This window comes from Falco punctatus, assembly GCF_963210335.1.
Source record: "Falco punctatus genome assembly, chromosome: 13".
NCBI lineage: Eukaryota > Metazoa > Chordata > Aves > Falconiformes > Falconidae > Falco > Falco punctatus.
Window position 1 is genome coordinate 26,510,535 of NC_137593.1, and position 22,288 is coordinate 26,532,822.

A 22,288-nucleotide genomic window follows, 5' to 3' on the forward strand; every position below is an offset into this window, starting at 1 on the left:
AAACAAGGAAAAGAAAACACCGATAGTTTTACATGCAAAATGTAATTAGCTGATGCAACCTCAGCCAAAATCTACGTGAGATTTAGGAAAGGATGCAACATTTACATGGATAATGAGAATATCCAGATCAACATGAGAGAACGAAGTTCACAAAATACAATCTCATTTCTTAGAGCATAAACTGACCTCTGGCAGCTGGATGTTGGAAAAGGCTCCTCAGGGCAGGCTGCCCCATAATTTCCTCCTTAATTTTACTGCACCCTCCTTTAAAGGACTGTTGCACACAGGAAACTAGATTAAATACAGGATCAGTCTGGACTAGCAGTTCTCTCTGTTTGGGGTAGTATATAGGGAGCTTTGTTAAGGAAGTCATGGACAGTGCACATTACTCTCATCTTTAATAACGTGGTGGTTAAGCACGTTGCTTGAAAGCTAACATTGTATCAGCATAATAGCCGGTGTGGAAGATGACTTGCAAGACATTTAATGGTACAGAAAGTGGATGTAAGCCACACGGGGACAGTGCAAGCACTGCAAATATTCACTAGATGAGTTTGGTATAGCATAAACACAAAAGCAACCAAAAGGAAATAAAATCAGTTTTGTACAGTCTGCCGAGAAACTTCGATGAATCACCAAAGGCTGCAAAGCCAGCCTTCCAGACTAGGATTTGGTTCACTAGCATTTCAAAGTTACAGACCCTTTGACACTGAGTAAGTCTGGGCAGCCTGCACAGATCATCGTTGAAGCCCTCATCAGTGGTGCAAGCAACCAACCTTTTTATTACATAGCCCTGACAGCAGAAGTCATGACATGGCAGCCCTCTGGTAGCTCGAGTAAACATCAGGTTTTGAGTTTGCTACATTCTTCTAGAGCTGAAACTTTTAATAAGCAATAGAGATTCATGATTTTATGTCCACTGACCTCAGGGCTGATCCCTGAAAGACCACGTACGCACTGAGAACATGCAGTTTACTAGAAGCCTAGGTCCTAAATTTCTTGTTGATGCCAGGCTACATCGCTTCTCTGGCAGCTTGTTCTTTTAATCATCATTTGAGAGTGTATTCTTGTCTTCATCATCAAGCATATCTTTTAGCTGTTGACGAGCAAACTCCTCAAATACCAACTCTGCTTCACTGAAATGGAAGAAACACAGGTCTTTCAAAATGATGTTAGCAATTTTTTATTTTTTTTATACCAGCAGACTAAAGGAGTTAAAGGAGACTAAAAAGACTACAGGAGGAGGAAGAGAAGCCTGGAGCAGACTCTGGTAATGTTTCCTCTGTCTTCAAAGGGACTTGGATCACATTCTCATTGGTGGTATTCTAGCTAGTATGAAAAGCAGTTGACTGAGCAAGTCAGGACACAAACTGAGGAGGTTTTAATCTGTACTGAATCACATCCATTGCAGCTAAATATGTACTAGCTAGCTGAGTAGACTGCAGCCTTGAAAGGGTCTTTGTCTAGAAATAAAATGTGAAACCTTTAAACCTTATTCCTTCTGTACTAAAATAGGGGCACTTGGTCAAATCTATTGAGTTTCTGAAACTTAGAGCTACAGAGCATGAGCTGACCACAAACACACCCCTCCCTCCAACCATAAGGCAAAACATGTTCTCTTGAACTAGTTTCACACGGTCGGTCATTGCTGTTCAACTGATAGCAGTAATTTGTCAAGCCACAGTAACTCACTCACTTTGGATTTGGGCTTGTATTCTGTGAACCCTGGAGGTTTTCAGACAGTTTTGAGGAGGTTTTTTTCCAAAGAGTTAACGCACAACTGCAGCTAGAATGTGAAATATTAAAGGAAACCTACCCATCCTTCCCTGCAGTCATCAGCATGCAATAAAAAAGGAAAAAAGACACACCAAGCAGTTAGAACAGTGGGTGCTAAAACCAGCAAAAATTTATAACAGTGACAAGCGGTAGGATTTGCAGCAATACAAGGAGAATTCCAGAAAGTTTCAAAATGTGCATACATGCACCTTAGGAAGCAAAACTTGGTCTCCCAAATGGAAAAGCACTCTAGCAACATTGCCTAAGACTCAGAAGGGCTGAGAAACAACGACAGGTTTTCCCATTCGTACTTGCTAGCGGTCACAGCTGTGAGAGACATCTGTGCACACACTTCTACTCAGAGATGACAGTGCTTGCGTGCCATAATGTTAGTCTTAATTGGTCTGTCACTGTGATTTAAGTAGTCAGCTGATGAGAAGATGATGTTCTTGTTCAATAAACATGAAGGTATTAAAATCAGAGGTCAGAATACAGAAAGCCATAGGTGGTGTCTCATTAGATAGGTTGTGCACTTGAGGCAATACCCCTGATTTAATCTTTCCTTAAATATAATCCCAAGGCTTTTCGCACTTGTGTTTCTTTTATGGGATCTTTGCTAGCCACACCATAACAAATCCTGCTTGCTAGCAGGATTCCTTGGAAGCTGCTTCAGCACAGCCTAAAATAAGCAGAACAGACTGTATTGCAGTGATGAAATGGGGGAAGGGATTTTTTTTGTTCTCACAGTTACTTTATCTTTAGCAAGCAACGTTAACTTCACTGGCTTGCATCTCATGAGTTTAAGTCAGGGAGCAAAGCACACCTAGGCCATCGTTCTACAGAAGTTGTAGGGATCCAGGATGCTTCAGGGATCCAGAGAACTCACTACCTGGAGAACTCCCACCCACAACGCACACTGAAATCAAGGGCAACAAGTGGCAACGAGCACTGCTGGAAACATCAGCACTGAAAGTGTGCTAAATGGGGCCACTCCAGTCAAAATGCCTGGAAGGCTGGACTGTGTAAAGGCACTCATGATGGTCTCCATCCAGACTCTGAAAGGATGGTTTCCTCTCCTCACAGAAGCCCAGCTGAAATCTGGAAAGTCTCAGGGCATGCACGCTTGACTGAAATGGATTTAAAATTAAATATTTAGAACTTTTTAAGTGTCCAACACATAAAGCATCATTATAATTTCATTTTTCCTCCAATTTTTATTCTTTAAATAGCCTGCTCTCTTTCCCCACTTTGAAGTACATTCATTACTATGGAAACAGTGACATCAATGATGTGGGTGAAGCTGAGTGAGGTACCCACCAATGTGGTTTGAAGCCAGTTTTACAAAATGGGTTGAGGGGGGAAAACAGATGCTGTTTCAGTTGAGCATATGCTTGACTGTCAGATAAATGATTACTGAATCAATACATAGGTAGTGTGGCAGTAGAGAAACACTTATCCTGTAACTCAGATTAAGATTACATTTGAAGATGCACTACTTTACCTTCAGGCTGCTATACTGTATCGCATTTAACTGTTAAATGGCTACTTTTGCACCCCCAGGCAGGAGTCAGGCCCACTCCACAGGGTTCTCCTGCTCTCCGGTGGCTTATTGAATATTATAACATGGAAAAATTCTTGGGAAGCTGAAAAATGGGTAGACTTTTTCTTTTTTTAACTGTCATGCCAGCAATTGTTTTGGGAGTTGGGATGGGAGGGGGCTGTGCTCAAGCATCGATGAGGCTCCAGAACACTCTCTGCAGAGGGTTTTCTGTAAGCTTTTATTATGCAGCCACAGAAATGATTTCATATAATTAAAGTTGTGGCATATGGTCATTTTCATTATAAGCTTGCTTTTAACCTCTGTAAACTTGGGGGGGGGGCAGGGGGATGTAGGCTGTGTTATTTTTCAAGATATTCAAGTGCTTTATGTAGTCACTCATTTCTGAAAGTTACACCACCAACACAGGGCAGGTAGAGCTTTACTAGTAAAGAGACAGAACATTCATGGGTTTCTTGAAACCAGCCCTTTCATGCAAGTTTAACAAGGGAGCAGACAAATGACCGTGTTTTGGCTGTTGTTCAACAAAAAGGACAGTTTCCAAGACATAGGCTCACAAAATGTAAAACATCAGGGGAAGGGCAGGAAAACCCCAGACCAAAGAACTCACGCTGAGACCACAGCCTTAAGAAAAACCCAGCAGGAGCTGCTGGGCTAACTGCTGACTGGGAAAGGTCTTGGAAGCATGAAGAGACACAGCCCAATTTTAATCTATCTTTAAAAGCAACAGATCTCTATAAGTTTTTGTCAACAGGCGGAAAAGACAGACTGCCAATGAGACAGGAGCTGCTTTGCCTAAAAATAACCCCCTGTGAACCACATGGGTCCAAAAATGGTTGCAAAACCAGCACACATGAAACATGCAAATGCTGGCCTACAAGGAGTCCAAGACAAGGAAGCCATAAATAAACACGGGAAAGGAAAGGTAGCAAGTCATTCCTTTTCTGTCTCCTCCAAGCACAGAAAAGAAAGATCAAGCAATCTGCAATAGCCATGGACTCTGACAGATCTACTTTTTCCTGAGTGATGAATGCTTCAGAGCTCACGCACAGACAAATAAAAAGGGCAAAGCAATCTGCTGTGAAATAAAGCACACAGCAGCTGGTCACACTTGCCCCAGTTTGGCCCTAAAAACATTAAACCATGTTCTTGAGAAGCTTCTCTTTCTGAGGTTCTCTACACTCAAATCAGCCCTGCATGATTAAATATAGTGATGCTCTACATGTCTTATTTACTTTTGCCATAAATCACTTTAGCTAGAGAAGGGAAAAGGATATTACCCCACTGCAATGAATAAATAAAAATACATGGCGTTTTTTAATCCCACTTTAGCTTTGAATCTGTAAGATGGTTGCTTTGACTTCTTTCCTTTCCCCCAGCTGTACCTTCAGATGAAGTGACAGTCAAGTAAGCAGGGAGGCGCAACAGGCAAACTGGTTACTACTGACTCATCAGTAAAAACAAAAGGAAATGGAAAAAGAAGATAAGGAATGATCTCAAAATTCCCTATGCATGCACCCCTGCCTAACCCACTGTAGAGGCTGCTGCTGAAAGAAAAATTCCATCTTTTGGGGCCTTTGAGTGTCTAAATACTGTTTGTTGAAGCTCCATCTCTGCAATTAAGTCTTGATTTGCTTTATTCCCAATTAAATGGTATTTCACTAACAAAACATATTTCTCAGAGTTTACGAACAAAGGTGGTAGAATCAAAATTTTTAAAGCATGAACTTGCAATTGGGAAAAGTGATTAGGCATGGTGCACGGAAAACTACCAGCCAGTAAAGTTGGAAAGAGTTTTTTAGTTTACCAGCTTCATATGGGAGACTGTTTTATTCCCCATAATGAGCTCAGACACCACATTCCAGCACAGTTTTCAAGTCAGCTATGCAGGCTTCAGAGGAATTTTGTTGTGTTACACGACCTTTTTTTAAGAAAAAGCATTTATTTCTCAAGTTAACCATTTGTAGGGCTTTCCCATGGGATAGCTCCTGAAACTACCTGTATTGTTTCAGTTTATAAGAAACCTGCAATTTCCATTTATACAAAATGCATGAACCATAGCTGTCTTCTGACAGCAAGCTCCTAGAAGACTTTGATGTAGCAAACAATACGTGGGCTGTGCCTTTGGTAAGAGGATGTGTTGGGGGAAGCGATCTGAGAAATATTGCAGTTCTCCATTTCCCCTGTAAAGTCTTCTGCCCACATCCTTTTGAGCATACTATATAAAGGAGTATATCAGTCGTCCTTTGAAATTATCTTAAAAGGGAGAACTGACTTCCATTTTTCCTCATATTACAAATGCTTCTGCCAGAATTATCTGCCTGAAGCATAAGTAACAAAAAGAGAGTTGCAGCATTGTTAACACCAAAAAACATCATGTAAAAAAAATTCACACCATTCTAAAACTGCACAATTCTTTGCAGTTGTCTAAGGCTTTGGATGATCCTTGTTTGGAGCTTTCAAGCTTTTCTCTGTGCCCGTGGGGGCTCCCCTGTGCAGCCCTGAGCACCCCCAGCAGCACCTCTGCCCTGAGGGGCTCCCCAGGGGCACTGGATGGCCCTCACTGGCCACTGTGGCCATCGGGGTGGCCCCAGCCCCTCGTCAGGCTCCTGGGCAGGGGCACTGCTGCAGGGAAGTCTGAGAAGTGCTTCAGTATGTACAAGCTACCAGAAGAGACAGAAGACCCTTGGCCGAACCCACCTGAGATCACCATCAAGTGTGCGGCAGTGTCAGTGCTTTGCTGGCAGAGCTTCCCCAGGCTGCAGCATGGAAGGGAGCCCCGCGGCACGGCCAAAGCTACGCCAGCAACAGCATTTGCTTCACAGAAGCTTCTCCAAAGTGATCCAACCTTATTAGTCTTATGGGAGCAACACGGAGGACCCAATTTCCACCTCACAGGAGAGCTGGAGGCAGCTTTGGGCTGCACGCTGCTGTGGGGTGTCCGTGCTACTCCTCAGTGATGGGGCTGTCTCCTCTGTGGCCACAGCAGAAAGGCAGGGAGAGGGCAGTAAGCCCTGTGGGTTTGTTCTGCAGGTGCTTCCTAGACTAACTGCACTACTCTGACGGGGTGTAACATGCACAAAATCTTCTCCTATAAGCGTGTTCTGTGTCTATGCTAAGAGACCATGCTGGCACAGCTTACAGCAGGGTTCTTCCCGGTGAAAACGAGTTTCCTACAGTGCAGTTCTTACAGGGGTGGAGAAACCTACCTTCCCCCACTCCAGCACATCCATAATTAGCAAACACTGATTTCCAACCACAGCAACTGCGCATGGAATAAATCACCACTGTTCTCTTCTCAGCACTTGATTCCTCCAACAAATTTGCACAATAAGGACTCAAGTCACCCTGTTCTAACGTTTCCAGTGAAGAACAAAGCACCTATCGAGGGATAAATCTTCTCACAGGTTCCATCATCATCTTCTAGGGGTCATGTTTGTAGAAACAGCAGCTTTAGGTAAGTTTGGGTGGGGAGGAGGAAAAAGGGAGGAGGAAAAAGGGAGGAGGAAAAAGGGAGGAGGAAAAAGGGAGGAGGAAAAAGGGAGGAGGAAAAAGGGAGGAGGAAAAAGGGAGGAGGAAAAAGGGAGGAGGAAAAAGGGAGGAGGAAAAAGGGAGGAGGAAAAAGGGAGGAGGAAAAAGGGAGGAGGAAAAAGGGAGGAGGAAAAAGGGAGGAGGAAAAAGGGAGGAGGAAAAAGGGAGGAGGAAAAAGGGAGGAGGAAAAAGGGAGGAGGAAAAAGGGAGGAGGAAAAAGGGAGGAGGAAAAAGGGAGGAGGAAAAAGGGAGGAGGAAAAAGGGAGGAGGAAAAAGGGAGGAGGAAAAAGGGAGGAGGAAAAAGGGAGGAGGAAAAAGGGAGGAGGAAAAAGGGAGGAGGAAAAAGGGAGGAGGAAAAAGGGAGGAGGAAAAAGGGAGGAGGAAAAAGGGAGGAGGAAAAAGGGAGGAGGAAAAAGGGAGGAGGAAAAAGGGAGGAGGAAAAAGGGAGGAGGAAAAAGGGAGGAGGAAAAAGGGAGGAGGAAAAAGGGAGGAGGAAAAAGGGAGGAGGAAAAAGGGAGGAGGAAAAAGGGAGGAGGAAAAAGGGAGGAGGAAAAAGGGAGGAGGAAAAAGGGAGGAGGAAAAAGGGAGGAGGAAAAAGGGAGGAGGAAAAAGGGAGGAGGAAAAAGGGAGGAGGAAAAAGGGAGGAGGAAAAAGGGAGGAGGAAAAAGGGAGGAGGAAAAAGGGAGGAGGAAAAAGGGAGGAGGAAAAAGGGAGGAGGAAAAAGGGAGGAGGAAAAAGGGAGGAGGAAAAAGGGAGGAGGAAAAAGGGAGGAGGAAAAAGGGAGGAGGAAAAAGGGAGGAGGAAAAAGGGAGGAGGAAAAAGGGAGGAGGAAAAAGGGAGGAGGAAAAAGGGAGGAGGAAAAAGGGAGGAGGAAAAAGGGAGGAGGAAAAAGGGAGGAGGAAAAAGGGAGGAGGAAAAAGGGAGGAGGAAAAAGGGAGGAGGAAAAAGGGAGGAGGAAAAAGGGAGGAGGAAAAAGGGAGGAGGAAAAAGGGAGGAGGAAAAAGGGAGGAGGAAAAAGGGAGGAGGAAAAAGGGAGGAGGAAAAAGGGAGGAGGAAAAAGGGAGGAGGAAAAAGGGAGGAGGAAAAAGGGAGGAGGAAAAAGGGAGGAGGAAAAAGGGAGGAGGAAAAAGGGAGGAGGAAAAAGGGAGGAGGAAAAAGGGAGGAGGAAAAAGGGAGGAGGAAAAAGGGAGGAGGAAAAAGGGAGGAGGAAAAAGGGAGGAGGAAAAAGGGAGGAGGAAAAAGGGAGGAGGAAAAAGGGAGGAGGAAAAAGGGAGGAGGAAAAAGGGAGGAGGAAAAAGGGAGGAGGAAAAAGGGAGGAGGAAAAAGGGAGGAGGAAAAAGGGAGGAGGAAAAAGGGAGGAGGAAAAAGGGAGGAGGAAAAAGGGAGGAGGAAAAAAAAAGGAGGAGGAAAAAAGGAGGAGGAAAAAAGGAGGAGGAAAAAAAGAAAAGCAGCGCCAAAGCAGCCGTGGGTTTTTGTTTGAAGCCCATGCAGCTCAGCCCCAGCATTGAACGGCCGGCATAATTTGTGTTCAATAGCTGCTTCAGATGCTGCCCAAGAGCTTCTGATTCAGCACAAGAACCTTGCAGCTTCTGTAAGTTCACTATTAGAGAACAGAGCCAGCCAGGCCTGAGGAAGTGGGAGGAGAACACACATGCTAAAGACAGCCTGCAGTTTTGGCATCTGATCCCAAGCTCCTTACACTGCTTTAAAGTTCCCACACTTCCATTTACTGACCTGACTCTGAAGAGCCATTCCTCTCAGATACCCACTGAGCATGAAGACCACAACACAGACACTGCTGCCAATGCCAAATCAAGGTAACGGGGACTCTAAAAATCATGAACAGTTTTACCACCTCTTCATTCTGCTTAAAAGTATTTTGCTTTTTACAATACTCATGTGTCTTAGGTGTTTTCTGCGACAGATGCTTGTTTGCTGTATTGGATTCTGGCTGGGAATTGCTAACGGCTTTATTCAGGACATTTTGCATAGTCATGAGATTCAGCTATGCAGTGCTTCCTCAAGCCCCTGTGCTTTGAGCTGTGATTCCATAGATGAAAAACAAAAAGGGAAACATGGCCCATTTCCACCCACCCTGGCCCACCTTAGCATCCCTCCTCCCTGTTATTTTGTACCTTGAGGTTGATAAATATAGACACACACAAGCATATATATTCACACACAGAACTGCCCCCATACTGGACCCTTGTAGACTTTAAAGGCTTCCTGTAGAAGAAATGACTACAAGCCTTGCAATGGCAAAATTTCACCCGAGTGTTAATGAAGAAAGGCAAAAACCAGGGATAACTGACCTGCTGTGGTCTTCTCCTCAGGTTTAGGGTGCATGAGACGAAATGGCAGCTCTGTGCCCACTTCACTTTGGGGAGAAGAGAGAATACATCAGATCCGCAGCTCTACTCGTGCCTGGTTCAGTTCCCCTCTCACCTTCACCCATTCTTTCATCTTTTCCTAACAATAATTTTCCCCTCAAAAAGAGTTAAACTCTAATTTCTCCACAAATATCTTGTGCATATCCACTTTAATAAACTGGGTTTATTATGTGCTGAATGTACTTGCACGTACATAAAATCAAAGATTTTTTGTAATTGCTTCATTTTCGCAGCTGAATGCACAAACTTTTTACTTCTATCATCTCAAAGGTTAGTTAGATTTTTCTAGGGAAGCAAGAAAGGGAATTGAAAAGAGGGTAAAGAGACAAATTAACAACTACAGATGCATGGTCTGAAAAGGAAGATGACATTTACCTGGAGGTGAGGTCTCCCAGCATGCTACAGAAGAAAACAAGGAGAAAAACACGAGCATATTTAGTGCCTTTCCATTCTGGTACTCTATCAAATGCCTTTTTATTGGTGGACTATTGAAATCACCTTCTTCACATACTCTTCCCTACTTGCCACAAAGCATAACACCCAAATAAACTTCTTTTTTAAAAAAGGTAATTTTCATTTTGCATGTCCTTCCCATGGAGAATGAGCCTAAATTTTTGAAATCCTGACCAAGGGTTGGATATGGCTCCTTTTCTGAGAGCCAAAGGGCAAGGGCAACTGAAGAAGGCATGGTCATTTTATCACACTTTAGGCAAATAATTGACTCATTTTTATACTAGAAGGAATTACAGATGAATGAAATGCAAATGTAAACAGTGGCTATCATCAGCTGAGAATTATTATCCTTGTCCTCTTTTGCACTGTATGCTGGGAACTAGCTCATGTTGATAACGTCGGTTTCTCCCAGAAAGCTGGCTCAGTACAGAACCTGAGCTACAGTATTTATGACTCTCAGGCAGATGTCTCTACCTTCTGCTCTGGGAGAACAAGAACACCAAGATAAAGGTTCAGACCACGTTTCACTTCAGTTCTCACAAAATATGGCTTTGAAACAAAAAAAGTGCAACGCAAACCAGAGGCTCATACTGCAGCTGTAAAGTCATATGGTATTTAAGGAAGGTAACCCAAGCCCTCTGGCTCAGGACACCTTCTTTGGATAGGCCAAGATAGATTTCCAGACGATTTATGCTTTAGAGGGAGCCTCATGTCCTACAACATATGCCCTTTCTTTTGGGGCGGACTGTCCTGTACTCTCCCCCCTCATCAGTGAAGAACACGCACTCCCCTCTCTATGCAGATGTAGCAAGAAATCCGTTAGTCTTACCCTGGAATAGTGAGCTTCACTTTGACCTTGTAGGAAACCAGAATCCCCATCACTGTCTTGTCTATTCCATCCTTAATACTACCAGAGAAAACAGACAGCAGTGTCAGGCAGCACAGCAACATAGCAAGAGTACATGGCTGGAGCAAGAACTAGGTGAAGGTCCTGCTCTCCTGGAAGCGACAGAGGAGACAAGCCTCAGGGACAGCTAATGCCTCTCCAGGTCTGTGATCACTATTCACCCTGAGTAAACATGATCTGGTAAGTAATGCAGCTTGGATGCGCCCCTCTGGACACACATTTACAGGTACAAACTCCTGATACAAGTGTCTCCGCTTCTTTATTACCCTCCACTACCTGGGACCATTCAGAACTCTACTCACATAGTACTAGAAGCCAAGTTGGTGTCCTCGTCCTTTAGCTTCCCATCCAGAGCTATTTCCCGTGTCTCCCGATTATTTGCTAGCAAGGGCAAAAGTGTCAGTGTCTTGGTCAGGGTGCTATTTGGCTGAACCTTTTCCCTAAAAATAAGCAGGTGAGAGAAGGAAGGTGACACACTGACTTGTGTTATACACCCAACCAAGAGAATTTCAAAACAGATTACAAAGCTGTCCAAAAGGAGTGGAATTTATCTGTCCAAATTTAGTTGTCTACAATGCAGGTGTCTACATCTTAACTAGTAAAAAATTCCCTTTGTAATCAGCAGAAACAAGCACTTGCAGAAAACAATTAATTTCACATTAAGGCAGACTTCTAAAATAGGTCAAAACTATGCTGCAGACCTCTACATTTGGACAAAAGGAATCCTATTTGAGAAGGCCAGTACTCATTGCAAAACATGTCCCTAAGCTACAGAGCAAAACACCAGAAAAATAAAAAGTGGCCGGGTGTGTCCAACCCTCCTCAGAAAGCCAAGTCCAACGCTGCACTGCCACTGCAGCGCAAAAGAGCAAGCGGCTCTCTACCATGGCAATAGGCTCAAGGTTTTCATGGGCCTTCTAAGGCCAGAAGAAACGAAATGAGACTGTGTGAAAAAGACTGACCTCAAGCTAGAGCATCCAGGACTTCCACCCAAACAGCAACACCTTTCAGAAAAATGCTGCACCTCTATTTAAAGATTTCAAGCAATGTGGAGCCTTCCGCAGTCCCTGCTAAGCTTTCCTAGTTGGTAATTACTCTGCAAACCGCTGCTGCAGCCTCCCCATTCTCTGAAAAAAGCTGCATTGGTCCCTGCTGGCTATGTGAAAGGGAGACCAGCTGCAAGCAGCGAGTATGGGTGGTGTGGGACACGGACACCCCCCCCCGCCCAGGTAAGAGAAGCAAGCACTGTAACAGCAGACAACCGCCAGACTCTAGCTAGGAGTTCCTCCCTTTATTGAGGAGGGCAAGGATAATTAAAAGGGTATGAAGGTGCAAGAAGGGATAAGCAGACCATCCACTCACTGTGCTTCCTCAGCAGCTACCACTTTTGTATAGTAGTCACTGGAGTACAAAACCACATTGGCAACCTGCTCCACTGAGCGAGAAAGGAGAAAGCGGACAATCAGTTTCTGATGCGTGTGCACAACAACACAGCTGCCCTGCCCCGAGTCTCGGGAATGACATGATTAGGACAGCAGGAAAACCCAGCAAATTAGAGCCTGAAGGGGGACCACCGGACCAGACAGCCTGACGTGGATAGAGACCAACAGCGTACAAATAACCAGTCCATCTTCCCTGAAAGGCACCTGGACTTGATTTGGAGATGACAAAAAGTCAATAACCCACAGTTTCCCTTGGGAGCCTGTTCTTTCCATTATAAAGATCTCCCTCCTTCTTCTCTAAGCCACGTGCACTTTTATTTCTGTTCATGGGTCTCTCTTGCGTATTTATAGTCCATGCACTTGCATTCAGGAGACACCACCATCGAGCAGGCTGCAGTCAAGAGCCTGCTATAGTAAATGGCTTATACTCTCCAATCAAACGCCCCCAAAAAAGTAATTCTGACTGAAACGCTGGTAAGGAGAGAATCTGGGGACCAACAAGGTCTCTTTAAGCCTGACGGAGGCGTGTCAGCCTAAAAAATATTTGGGAATCACTACAGAGTGCATCCAAGATGGGCACCAAATTGGCTTTTTCTGCTATAGAGTTGTAAAAAGCTCAGGAATTTTGATCCCTCCCTGCCTTCTCTTCTCTTTCTCATCCTTTGTCTCTCAGACTGTCTTCCACAGGTCCAAGTGCAATGACGCCTGTGGGATGAAAACATGCAGTGCCACAAATAAAACACAGGCACAGTACTGAAACTCCTCTGAAACTCAGCCCCTGCCCTCAGCTTCCTTGGGAGGAATTACACCATCAGTGGCAGAGTGGCTGTTTCTCGCATTGCCAGACATTTCTGAAACCCCAAGCAAAATGCGATGCAACCTGGGCACCTTCGCCGTTAGCAGGAGCATCACATGGACAGGGCAGCACTTTCCACTGGCCTCCCAAAAGAGGGGGCTTTTCCCCCACAGCACCTGCCTTGCCCGCTGTAGGTGCCAGACCCTTTCTCTTTATGAGAGGGAACATAGCAGTGCCTGAAATTAAGCCATATAAACAACCATGAGAGTCAATAAAGAAGCTGCGGTGTTTCACTTGATGAACAGCAAAGAAACAGCAACAGACAGGGTGAAGGGAAAAATTCCTGACTTGTCCCAGACTGCCTGCCTAAGCTGTTGCAAGCACTAAATTCTGGCTGTCTTTCAGTTCTCTTACCATTCAGTCTTCTTGCCCTCAAAGAATCCCGAGCAACCATAAAAACATACCCTGGGCTTTGATCTTCTTCACTGTTTTCTCTGTACTGTTGTTGATGGTGATAGTGACTGCAATGGGCTCACCGTGGTAGTACACCTAGAAGGAATTTGATGCTCAGAAATCCAGCCAGGAGGCTTCTCCCAAGCCCTAAACCTCTCTAGTCACCCCAGATTAAATCTCACAGAGGCCAGATAAGGCAAGATGACCCTTCCCAATGATTCATGGCCCTTCCTTCAATGATTTATTTAGTCTCAAATGCATCTGGTAATGGGGTCTCAGCCTTCCCTAACAGCACCTACTGACAGAAATGACATTAGAGCTCTCAAGTGCTGCAACAAGTCAGTCTGAGCTGAGACGGTTCAAGTTACAAATGGATGTAGCTGCTTTGGGCAGGAAAATGCATACTGGTGTGCCAGTACTGCGATGTCCACAGCCCCCGGGCGAAACCCTCACCTCTTTACTGAGGCAAGCTTTCAAGTATAATGGCTTGTTGGACATGAAGAACTGCCAGGTGGTCTCCGTACAAGGTTGGGGTCCTGGTTCATCTGGAGCATATTGCACCTTACGGATCAGCAGACGTGCAGAGTTCCTGGGAAGCAGCAGAGGACAACATGGTGGTACTTTGCACTTGGCAGAGGCAGGAGTTCTGCATTCACACGTGCTTTACACTCAAGAAGTCCACTGACAAGTGGGGCAAAGCTGAACAAGCAACCAAGGTACGTTACTGAACCACCCCCACCCCCTTTAAGAAGGGCAAAGCTGAAGACAGACACGTTCTGTTACCTCTTATGAATTCTCTCTTCCACATTCTCTGTTGAGAAAGCCTTTACCTCAAAGTCCACCCCACAGGTCTGCCAGAGAGAGGAGACAGCTGTGAAATCAGTGTCAGAAGTCAAGAAGCCAGATGTTTAAATATCTTTCAGTACATCAGAAACTGACGGACTTCTGCCAACTGCAAATTCTCCTGGCCTCCCACCACTGGAACAGAGGTCCTTGCCAACTGGTGTGGCAGCATCCACCTACTCCACGCTGCTTCTGATAAATGAGGCTTAATTCCCAGCCTTTGTCAGATGGCATCCCCACTCCCGAAAGGCTCGGTCACAGCGTGCTGCAGGTTATACGAGTGACCAGCCTGCAAGGGTCTCCGGTCCACCTCAGGTTTCTGAACTGAATTTCTAAATTGACTTTGTAATGCCAATACCTGACCAAGGGTCCAGGTCAGTCTTCTTTCCAAACGTCTAAGGAGTGGGAGTCATCAGGCCAAGCTGACCTTTGCTTTAACAGGTTTATACCACCACGGGACATCTGTGAGTCCCAGATAACTCTCTACAAAGCAACAGAGGAATTTTTGCCAGAATATCATTCCTTGGCAAAAAATACAGCTTATCCCTGTTGCACTGGATTCTACAACCTGCATCCCAACTTGCCCAGCTGTTAGCCTAGCTCTGCGGTTCACAGAAGCACCAAGTATAAAGGGAATATTTTAATTGGTGTCAGAAACCTCGCAGAACATCTCATTATCTGATATCTGTTACTCCGGAGGTTTTGTTTACTTTACACACATGTGCAAGCCAGCCCTTCTCTGCATCAGTTTTAATTCAGACGCAGGTTTTAACACATGCTATTTATAGCAATCTATGAGACTTTAAGCAGCCTTTTTCTCTCATGTAGCCTGACAGCTACAATCATTTCATGTGCAGCCAACCCACAAATCATGTGGTACCCTTCAGGAAACTACAAGCACTGCAAATGAAGACTAGATTCCCCTTCTTCTTCTGAGAACTTAAAATTCCAACTCTGTGGCACACGCTTGTAGCTCTTCAGCCAGGTTCCTGACATTTGTGGCATAGCACAGTCAAATCCAGTACCACCTTCTTCTACTCTCAAGCTAGCCAAACAAATTCACATGAATTTTTCCACTCGACTTTCCTCAACCATGATAAGCACAAGTGTCACATTGGTCTCACCTTATCAACATCACGAGGTGCAGGCTGCAGACAGACTGAACAAGGCAGGTAATCTGGGAACTGTGGGAGGAAGAGAAAAATATCCCAAAGCAATATTACCCAGATACTCTAGTTAACATATTGTTTGCAAAAGGTACAAAGCAATCCTGAAGACAACAGGTCACTCACTGTAATGTAACCCTTCGAAGTTCTAGCTAAGATGGAGGCTTTAATATACTGGGCCTTATCTTGCCTTGTCCAAACAAGTCCCTCTCTTCCAAAAATACTTTAATAGTCAAGAAAGGAAAGAAACAAAAGAGAAAGAAACAAGTAAAAAATGTCCAGGCACATGAAGCACGTAGTTTAAAAATCAAACAGAGCCCTAGAGACACAGCTTAAAGTAGAAGCTGCAACATCTGGCTCCTCGCCCAAGATAATCAATACAGCTCACACAGGCTTCGAGCTGGAGCAAAGCATCGCTCCGTCAGAAACACAACTAAGGCCATGAGGACCAGCCAGTACCCAGTTGCTCCTGGCCTGGGCAACTCCAGACATCAGCTGGGGAGGTTGCAGAGCAGCTCACGGAGACCAAGCGCTAACACCCTATTAGTGACTCAAGATTTTGAAGATCACTAGACTGTATCCGAGTGGTAATAACATCACGGCAGGTACCAGCCCATTCAGCAGAATCATTCAAAGACCTATTTGTTGCTATAAGAGAGCATGTAGTTTTCAAACCTGGATCTTCCTAGGCAATGCTAAGGCAGACGTGTCACTGACAGCACTGGAAGCATATCCTGTCAGATTCAGAATTTGGCAATGAGCTGTTATTTGTTGACAACATCTGGTAAAGAGCTTTTCATCTGCTTGTTTGATCCATAAAATTTTTAAAGAGAGAGGATTTGGCACTTCCTCTGTGAGCACTGAGGCAATGGTGCAACATATTCCAGCCTCTCAGGAACGGGAAGACGAGGCTATATAGGGCTGTTGCTAGCATAAAGCCATTGCATGTTTCCTTGCCTTTTCAAGGAAAGCACTTTTCACATGCAGCTAAAAACTTCTTGCACTTTACCACTTAGGATGTTAAGAAAAAAAAATTGGTGCGTTGCCTGTCACTCATGACTGGAGCTTTGCATAACATGAATCTTCTATTAATCCCCGTCTTCAGTCCCTCACTGGGTCTCAGCAGCCTGGTAATAACAGACAAGAGGGTCGGAGGCTCTTATGAGATACTTACTGTAAAGAAAAAGGGATAAGCATTTTTTCCCAGCTTCTTCAGCAGAGATTCTTGCAAGTGGGAGAGAGACTCTGGCTTGTCAGCAGGTGGGTACACTTGGACCCTAGAGAAGAACAGGTCCCGTCGAAAGGTCAGGCCCATCACATCAATGTCTTCCTGGCCATACCGGAAAGCACAGGTCAGGGACACATACACTGGAACAAAGCACATGACAGGTAAAGCATGCAGCAGGCTAACAACGCAGCCAGGGTGGATGTAAAATCCTCCTGCAATACAGAGTCAAGGAAGCTTGTTTCAACACTGTTGTATAACCCAGTAAGTGTTTATACCATATGTAAGAACATGCATTACATTGATTAAGAAGCCCATTCACTGGGGAAGAGTTACGTTTGTACCCTTAAAAAAAAAAAGGCGCTCTCTCAGCACCTCACTTCAAAAGAGGACTAGCAATCTCTGAAATACACATTGCATAAAACCTCAGACCTTCTTTCCCCTTGATAAGTGCAGGATCCACCAATACAACACCATCTGAAAAAAAGGAAAAAAATAGGAAAGATTAACAGAGGATAATCAGGGCTGAGAGAGCAGGAAGGGCAGCATGTATCCGTGCAGACTTACCTACAGGTTCCACATTCCCCGAGTTGTCAATGAAGTCCCGTTTTCCCAGGTAGATGGTCAGCTGTAGGGAGATGACCATGGATGAAGTACGAAGTGGTGATGGTCGTGTGTTGGTGAGGGGGGAATGCTATAGAGCTATAATCTTGTCGAGATCAGAACAATTTCAATTTAAACAGAATATTGTTTTTTTTCCAGCAAACATACAATCCCCACCAGACTCAACAGGATTATTCACATGCTTCAGGACACAAGAACCGAAGACCTGATGTAGACTAGCTCACACAAGTGCAACATAAATACTTGTGCATGGGACAAAACTATAGATTTAAAAATTTTTGGTGCCATCAGGTTGGAAAGATAATGAATCAGCTTTGTTTTAAACATTTATTAGCAGGAGCACAACCCAGGAGGAGTAGGAGGCAAGTTGCCTTCCTCTTGTATTACAACATACGAGAAGCTTGTCCTATAAACTCTGTTTACATCACCTCCTCAAACTTAGCACTAAATACAGTTCATGGTCCTTCAGAAAAAAATAACAGAGACAGGAAAGAGCTTTCTAGTAAGTCTCCAGTCCGACCATAAGTACGACTCATACCTGCACAAACCAATCATAACGGTACTTACAGCTTTGTCACGGGTGCTTTTTTTGAAGATAACTTGTTTATGTGAGCTAGCATTCTTCCCACTTGTCCCCGTCTTTTGAGACTCTGGGCAGCTCATGGTCAAAGATGGGTATGTGACTGTGGGTGAATGATGCTGTTCTGCCCCAAAATGTCCTGGGAAAGATGTCAGAAAAAAATAGGTGTATGAGACAAAAGCGGAATTATACTGGGTGGGTGAAGCATTGTACTCCCATGTGTAGTCTACCAAAGACTATTTCAATAGATATGCAGGCACAACACAGAAGGTAGGTTTCTTTCCATTTTAGCAGTTTCATAAAAAAAAAAAACCACAAACACATCTATTTAAAAACAGATCTTCAGAAACATTACAAAAGATCAGTAACTCCTTTTAATTTATATTAAAAAATAAGTAGACTAGTATACAAAAGATCAATAACTCCTTTTAATTAATATTAAAAAATAAGTAGACTAGTAAAAAAGTCTGGAGGGGAAGAAATAGCTTGGCCTTTGCAGAGAGGTTTGTAGACAGTAATTTTGTGAAGATATCTGTAAGAGTACAGATAAAGGTAATCTGATCAAGGTACATGGATTTTGAAATGGTACCTCAAGATTTGTCATCAGAGGCTCTAAATTGTCACGAGATAAGAAGGTAATTCCACTCATTAATAAAGGCATAAAATACATGAAAGAAAGAATATCAGCACACATGAGCTTTGGGTACTTTTGGGGGATTTGTTTGGTTTTGCTGGTTTTTTTTACCATTGCAAGTATACAACAGCACAGCATCACCTGTCCTGGGACATTTGCTATGGAGCACATCCTTGAATGAATGGAAAAAAGCCTAGATAAAGAGCAAACAGCCTGCCCACAGACATACAGCTATTCTAGATTCCCAAAAATAAACCTGTCTCTGTTAAGGAGGAGTGCTTCACGATGCAGATTAGATAGGTGATGAAATACCACATATTCTATAACAGTTAAAAGTATTGTAGTCAAAAGAAAATACAACTATAGCCTGACATGCGGAGTTGTACTTGGTATCATTTAGGAAAAATGTCTTGACACAAACAGAGAAGTTATTAGCAAATAAATCAAAAACACAACAGAGAATGCCACATACCATTTCAGAACTTGTGTACCACATGCTCAGTCTAAGACCTAGAAAGCTGGTATGTATCAGTAAGGAGTCAGAGCAAACCCGGAATGAGAACTCTTCTGTCCTACTGTATTTTCTTAAATCAGAACCAAATGCAACCCATTATTTGTAGGATATCGCTGAGCTCAAAGCAGAACGGACCTTAGGAATACAACAGTCCCATACCTGCCCAGAAAGGTAACAATTGTAATTAGGGGTAGGAGACAGCTTGTACCCAAGGAAAAAACAGGTGAAATAAGATTCTTGGTGGGGGGTGGACACGACATGACACAGGACGAAGAGGATGGACCAAAAGGACACAACAGATCTCCAGAAACCCTGGGTGGTAAAAGCGGAAAGACATTAGTTTTTCACTTTGTCATAAATTATAAAATAGCAGCATCCAGTTCAGACAGCAAATTCAAAACGAAGTGAATAATTTCCCCACATAGCCCAAGATTCAGGAGTACAGTGTGACTGCAGAAGGCTCTGGAAACCACCAATATGAATTGATTCACAGATTAGACAGGTTCACAGGGAAAAGGCTTTTGGGAGATGTTGGACAGGATGATCCAAGGTGCAACCTTAACCCCGTAAGACTCTGAAGCTGAGGAGCAGCATCAGGAAAGGATGATGCTACATGTGCCCTGTTCTTACACATCTCCCTGTTGGACCCCCATGAAGGAGTATACCGTGTTAGACAGACTGCTGGTCTGAGGGTACAACTGTCCTTGCAGTTTGCTTCCTTTCTATTTCTCTGCTTGCTTTCCCATTTTAAAGCTATTTCAAGAGTAGAAACAGTTTCTAGGGTCTATTTGCACACAACAAGCTGTGGAAAAAGGAAATTCTTCCCTTCTTAGAAAGCTAGAAAAAACGTAAGGTAGAGATTAGAGAAAGACTTTACACATTTAAGAATTACTATTTTGCATGAAGTATAGGTAGGCCAAGTCCAAGTCCAGAATGGCATTTGCTGCTGAGCGGACACCGCACTCACGCTGTAGTCCCAAATAAACAAACCAGTAAATAACATTAAATACCTTGTTACGTTCCAGATGCCACAGGAGCTGCCACAGAACAGAGACGTGAACTTCTAAACTAGCGAAGAAAGGTGAAGTTTTTACACAGCTGTGTCCTATGCTCCTTCGCATCTATCTGAGGGAATCACTAACCTCTTCGCAAACAAGGAGGACAATTTGTAGTGGATTTGAAAGCACGTCTCTAGTTGCGTCCATCCAGGATTTCAGGAATTAATCCTCCTCCAAGAGCAAATATTGTACCTGGGCTAAGATTCAACTGTAAAGTGGTTAAGTCAGCAACATAAAGCATTACCTAAGGGAGCTCAGATTGTCGGTGAAGAGGTCTACAATGTCATACTCACACAGTTTGTAAAGACTACAGACCTACATAGAACAGGACGGTTACTGAAAGCAGCTTTAGAATAAAGCTCTTTCTCTGTCTTCTCCTTCCTAGGGTTGCAAGTCATCCAGCTTGATAAGCTGAACAGACAAGAGCCATTTATGAAAAAGGGAGTTTATAAAACACCAAATCAAGTCTCTATAAATAGATGCCATTATGAAGGACTACCAAGCACTGAGAACATTATTCTTCTCATAATCACTAAGCGGTTTATCTATTATTGCTACACCAACTTTCCAATTGGCACGCTGATGCAAAACAGTATGTTGCTAGCTAGTACCCCTCCCCTCAATTTACTTACGGAGTAAGGCACAACATCCAAGATGTAAGACACATCAACAAGATTTCAATCAGTTTAGCTTTTCTGTTCATGAATGTCCCAAGAATAGCTTCCCCCTGCCCCCCCGAATTTGGTCTTGATATTATGCACAACAATGTGTGTAATTTTTGGCTTGCAAGCTGCATTAACAGCTGTAGCTTCCCTCTGTGCTGCATCTGTTAGTTTGATTAGAAAGACCACGATAGCCTCTCCACTTGCCAGCCTGAGCAGCACCCTCCATTTCAGGCAATCTTGCAGTCATAAATCAAGCTTGCTTTTTGCAAACAAACACCAACATTTGCTTGAATATAGTGGCCTGGGTACACAAATTATTAAAAAAAAAACCAAACCACAGAACCAGTGTTCCTCAGCTTTTTCAGTGTTTTCCAAATTCCAGCAACATTAATTGGAGGTGGGTTGTTTGGAGAGTTTAATCACTACTCTGTCTAATCAACTCTGGCAAACACAAACCAGCCAGCCCTCAAACACAGACATTCACACGTGCCTGTGCTGCTGAAGGAAAGCGGGATCCTGGTTGTAGACAGTAGGGAAGAGACGCCAGAAACTAAGCCACCAAATCAACACGTTCCATTCAGTCACACGGTGCAAGAACAAAAAGGAGAAAGCTGGTTCTGTTAGTTTGTGCCGCTGCCACTGCAGGATTATTAGCCCTTCAGGAGAGGAACAAGCACTCCTGTTGTACCTGCTACTCCTCTGAGGGCCTGGGAGGTGTGGGTACACATGCAGTTTCCAACATCTTATCTTCAGGAGAGCCTGGAAGCAGCTTCACCGTAACACGAGTTTCCTAACACACCCTCCTGGCTGGAGAAAGATGCCCACCCCACTCCCTAAACCACCTGAAGGGCAGCTCCACCTTCAGCAGAAAAACAGTGCAACAGCCACCTCTGCACAGCAGCTGCTTTTGTTTTCTCTGCCCTCTGCATGTTGAACCGGAAAAATAGAAGTAAATAAATGAACTATAGCAAACAGAGCTAAAATTGGTCACTAGAATTTCCTACATACCTTGGTCCTAAGAAATTTTAATCTGAAATACTTAAGGTCTTAGCTAGCTAGCCATTATCCTCAAGTATTATTTAACCTACTTCATAACAGCATCAACAGGCAAAACAAAGCCCTTTGTGTAAGATGCTCCATGTTGTAGAAAAACACAAGTATAGCAGTCTAAATTATAAACATCCTAAACCCATTCTGATCCTCCTCAGCAGAGCCTGCAGAGTTTTTATTATGTTAATCTCCCAATAATCTTTCATCACGCTGACTTGTCATTTAGTGATCTGCTTTTCCACAGTAACCAAGGTCACCCAGACTCTTGGTAGGTGCCTCTTCAAGGACCTTCTGCCACAGCAACAGGCTGAAGAAAAAAAATACTTTGCCCTTTAGAAATGCTTGAGAATGCCAATGTGAATCTTCACATTTTTGCTACGGTCCTCACTTCCAAGAGCTGGACAGGCGGCTTCTTTCTTTATGAAAACAGGAGGGTGGTCAGTGATGGCTCTTAGTTATGCATTAAATTCATACCTTAAACAGCCGGAGACTTTGCTTTATTATATTGAAGTAGGAACCAGAGCATTACCTTCAACAAGGGGGTTTGTGTTTTTAAAGAAACATACTATTGCTGGCTGAAAAGCTTAACAAGGTAGCCGTCGAAGTATCACAGCTGAAAAAGC

At 43.9% G+C, this 22,288-nt stretch overlaps 1 protein-coding gene across 4 annotated transcripts; it reads right to left on the reverse strand.

The window, feature by feature from the left end:
* Positions 1-26: 26 nt before the first annotated feature.
* SAG (S-antigen visual arrestin) lies at positions 27-20,335 on the reverse strand. 4 transcript variants are annotated; one of them, XM_080409838.1, is made up of 16 exons: positions 19,903-20,334; positions 17,732-17,883; positions 17,108-17,168; positions 16,973-17,017; positions 16,490-16,683; positions 15,274-15,333; positions 14,090-14,157; positions 13,760-13,895; positions 13,318-13,402; positions 11,978-12,050; positions 10,918-11,055; positions 10,538-10,615; positions 9,631-9,654; positions 9,178-9,242; positions 1,817-1,826; positions 27-1,136 (listed from the first exon to the last, which is right to left on the reverse strand). In XM_080409838.1, exons 2-16 carry the CDS (start codon positions 17,825-17,827, stop codon positions 1,043-1,045), a joined length of 1,227 nt encoding a protein of 408 aa, XP_080265964.1. In that variant the 5' UTR covers positions 17,828-17,883; positions 19,903-20,334; the 3' UTR covers positions 27-1,042. The 4 variants fall into 4 exon arrangements, with proteins under 4 accessions (XP_080265964.1, XP_080265966.1, XP_080265965.1 ...); XM_080409840.1 differs by lacking the exon at positions 1,817-1,826 and having other exon boundaries at positions 19,903-20,331; XM_080409839.1 differs by lacking the exons at positions 27-1,136; positions 1,817-1,826 and adding an exon at positions 1,848-2,903 and having other exon boundaries at positions 19,903-20,335.
* Between the last annotated feature and the right edge of the window lie 1,953 nt (positions 20,336-22,288).

Bases quoted from the DNA above. Each gene is read 5' to 3' on its own strand.
- SAG (XM_080409838.1), bottom strand. From the start codon at position 17,827: ATGAGCTGCCCAGAGTCTCAAAAGACGGGGACAAGTGGGAAGAATGCT. The intron at 14,158-15,273 runs GTGAGACCAATG...TCTCTCTGGCAG, and splicing joins CACCTCGTGATGTTGATAAG to ACCTGTGGGGTGGACTTTGA. The intron at 13,403-13,759 runs GTGAGGGTTTCG...AATTCCTTCTAG, and splicing joins AAGCTTGCCTCAGTAAAGAG to GTGTACTACCACGGTGAGCC.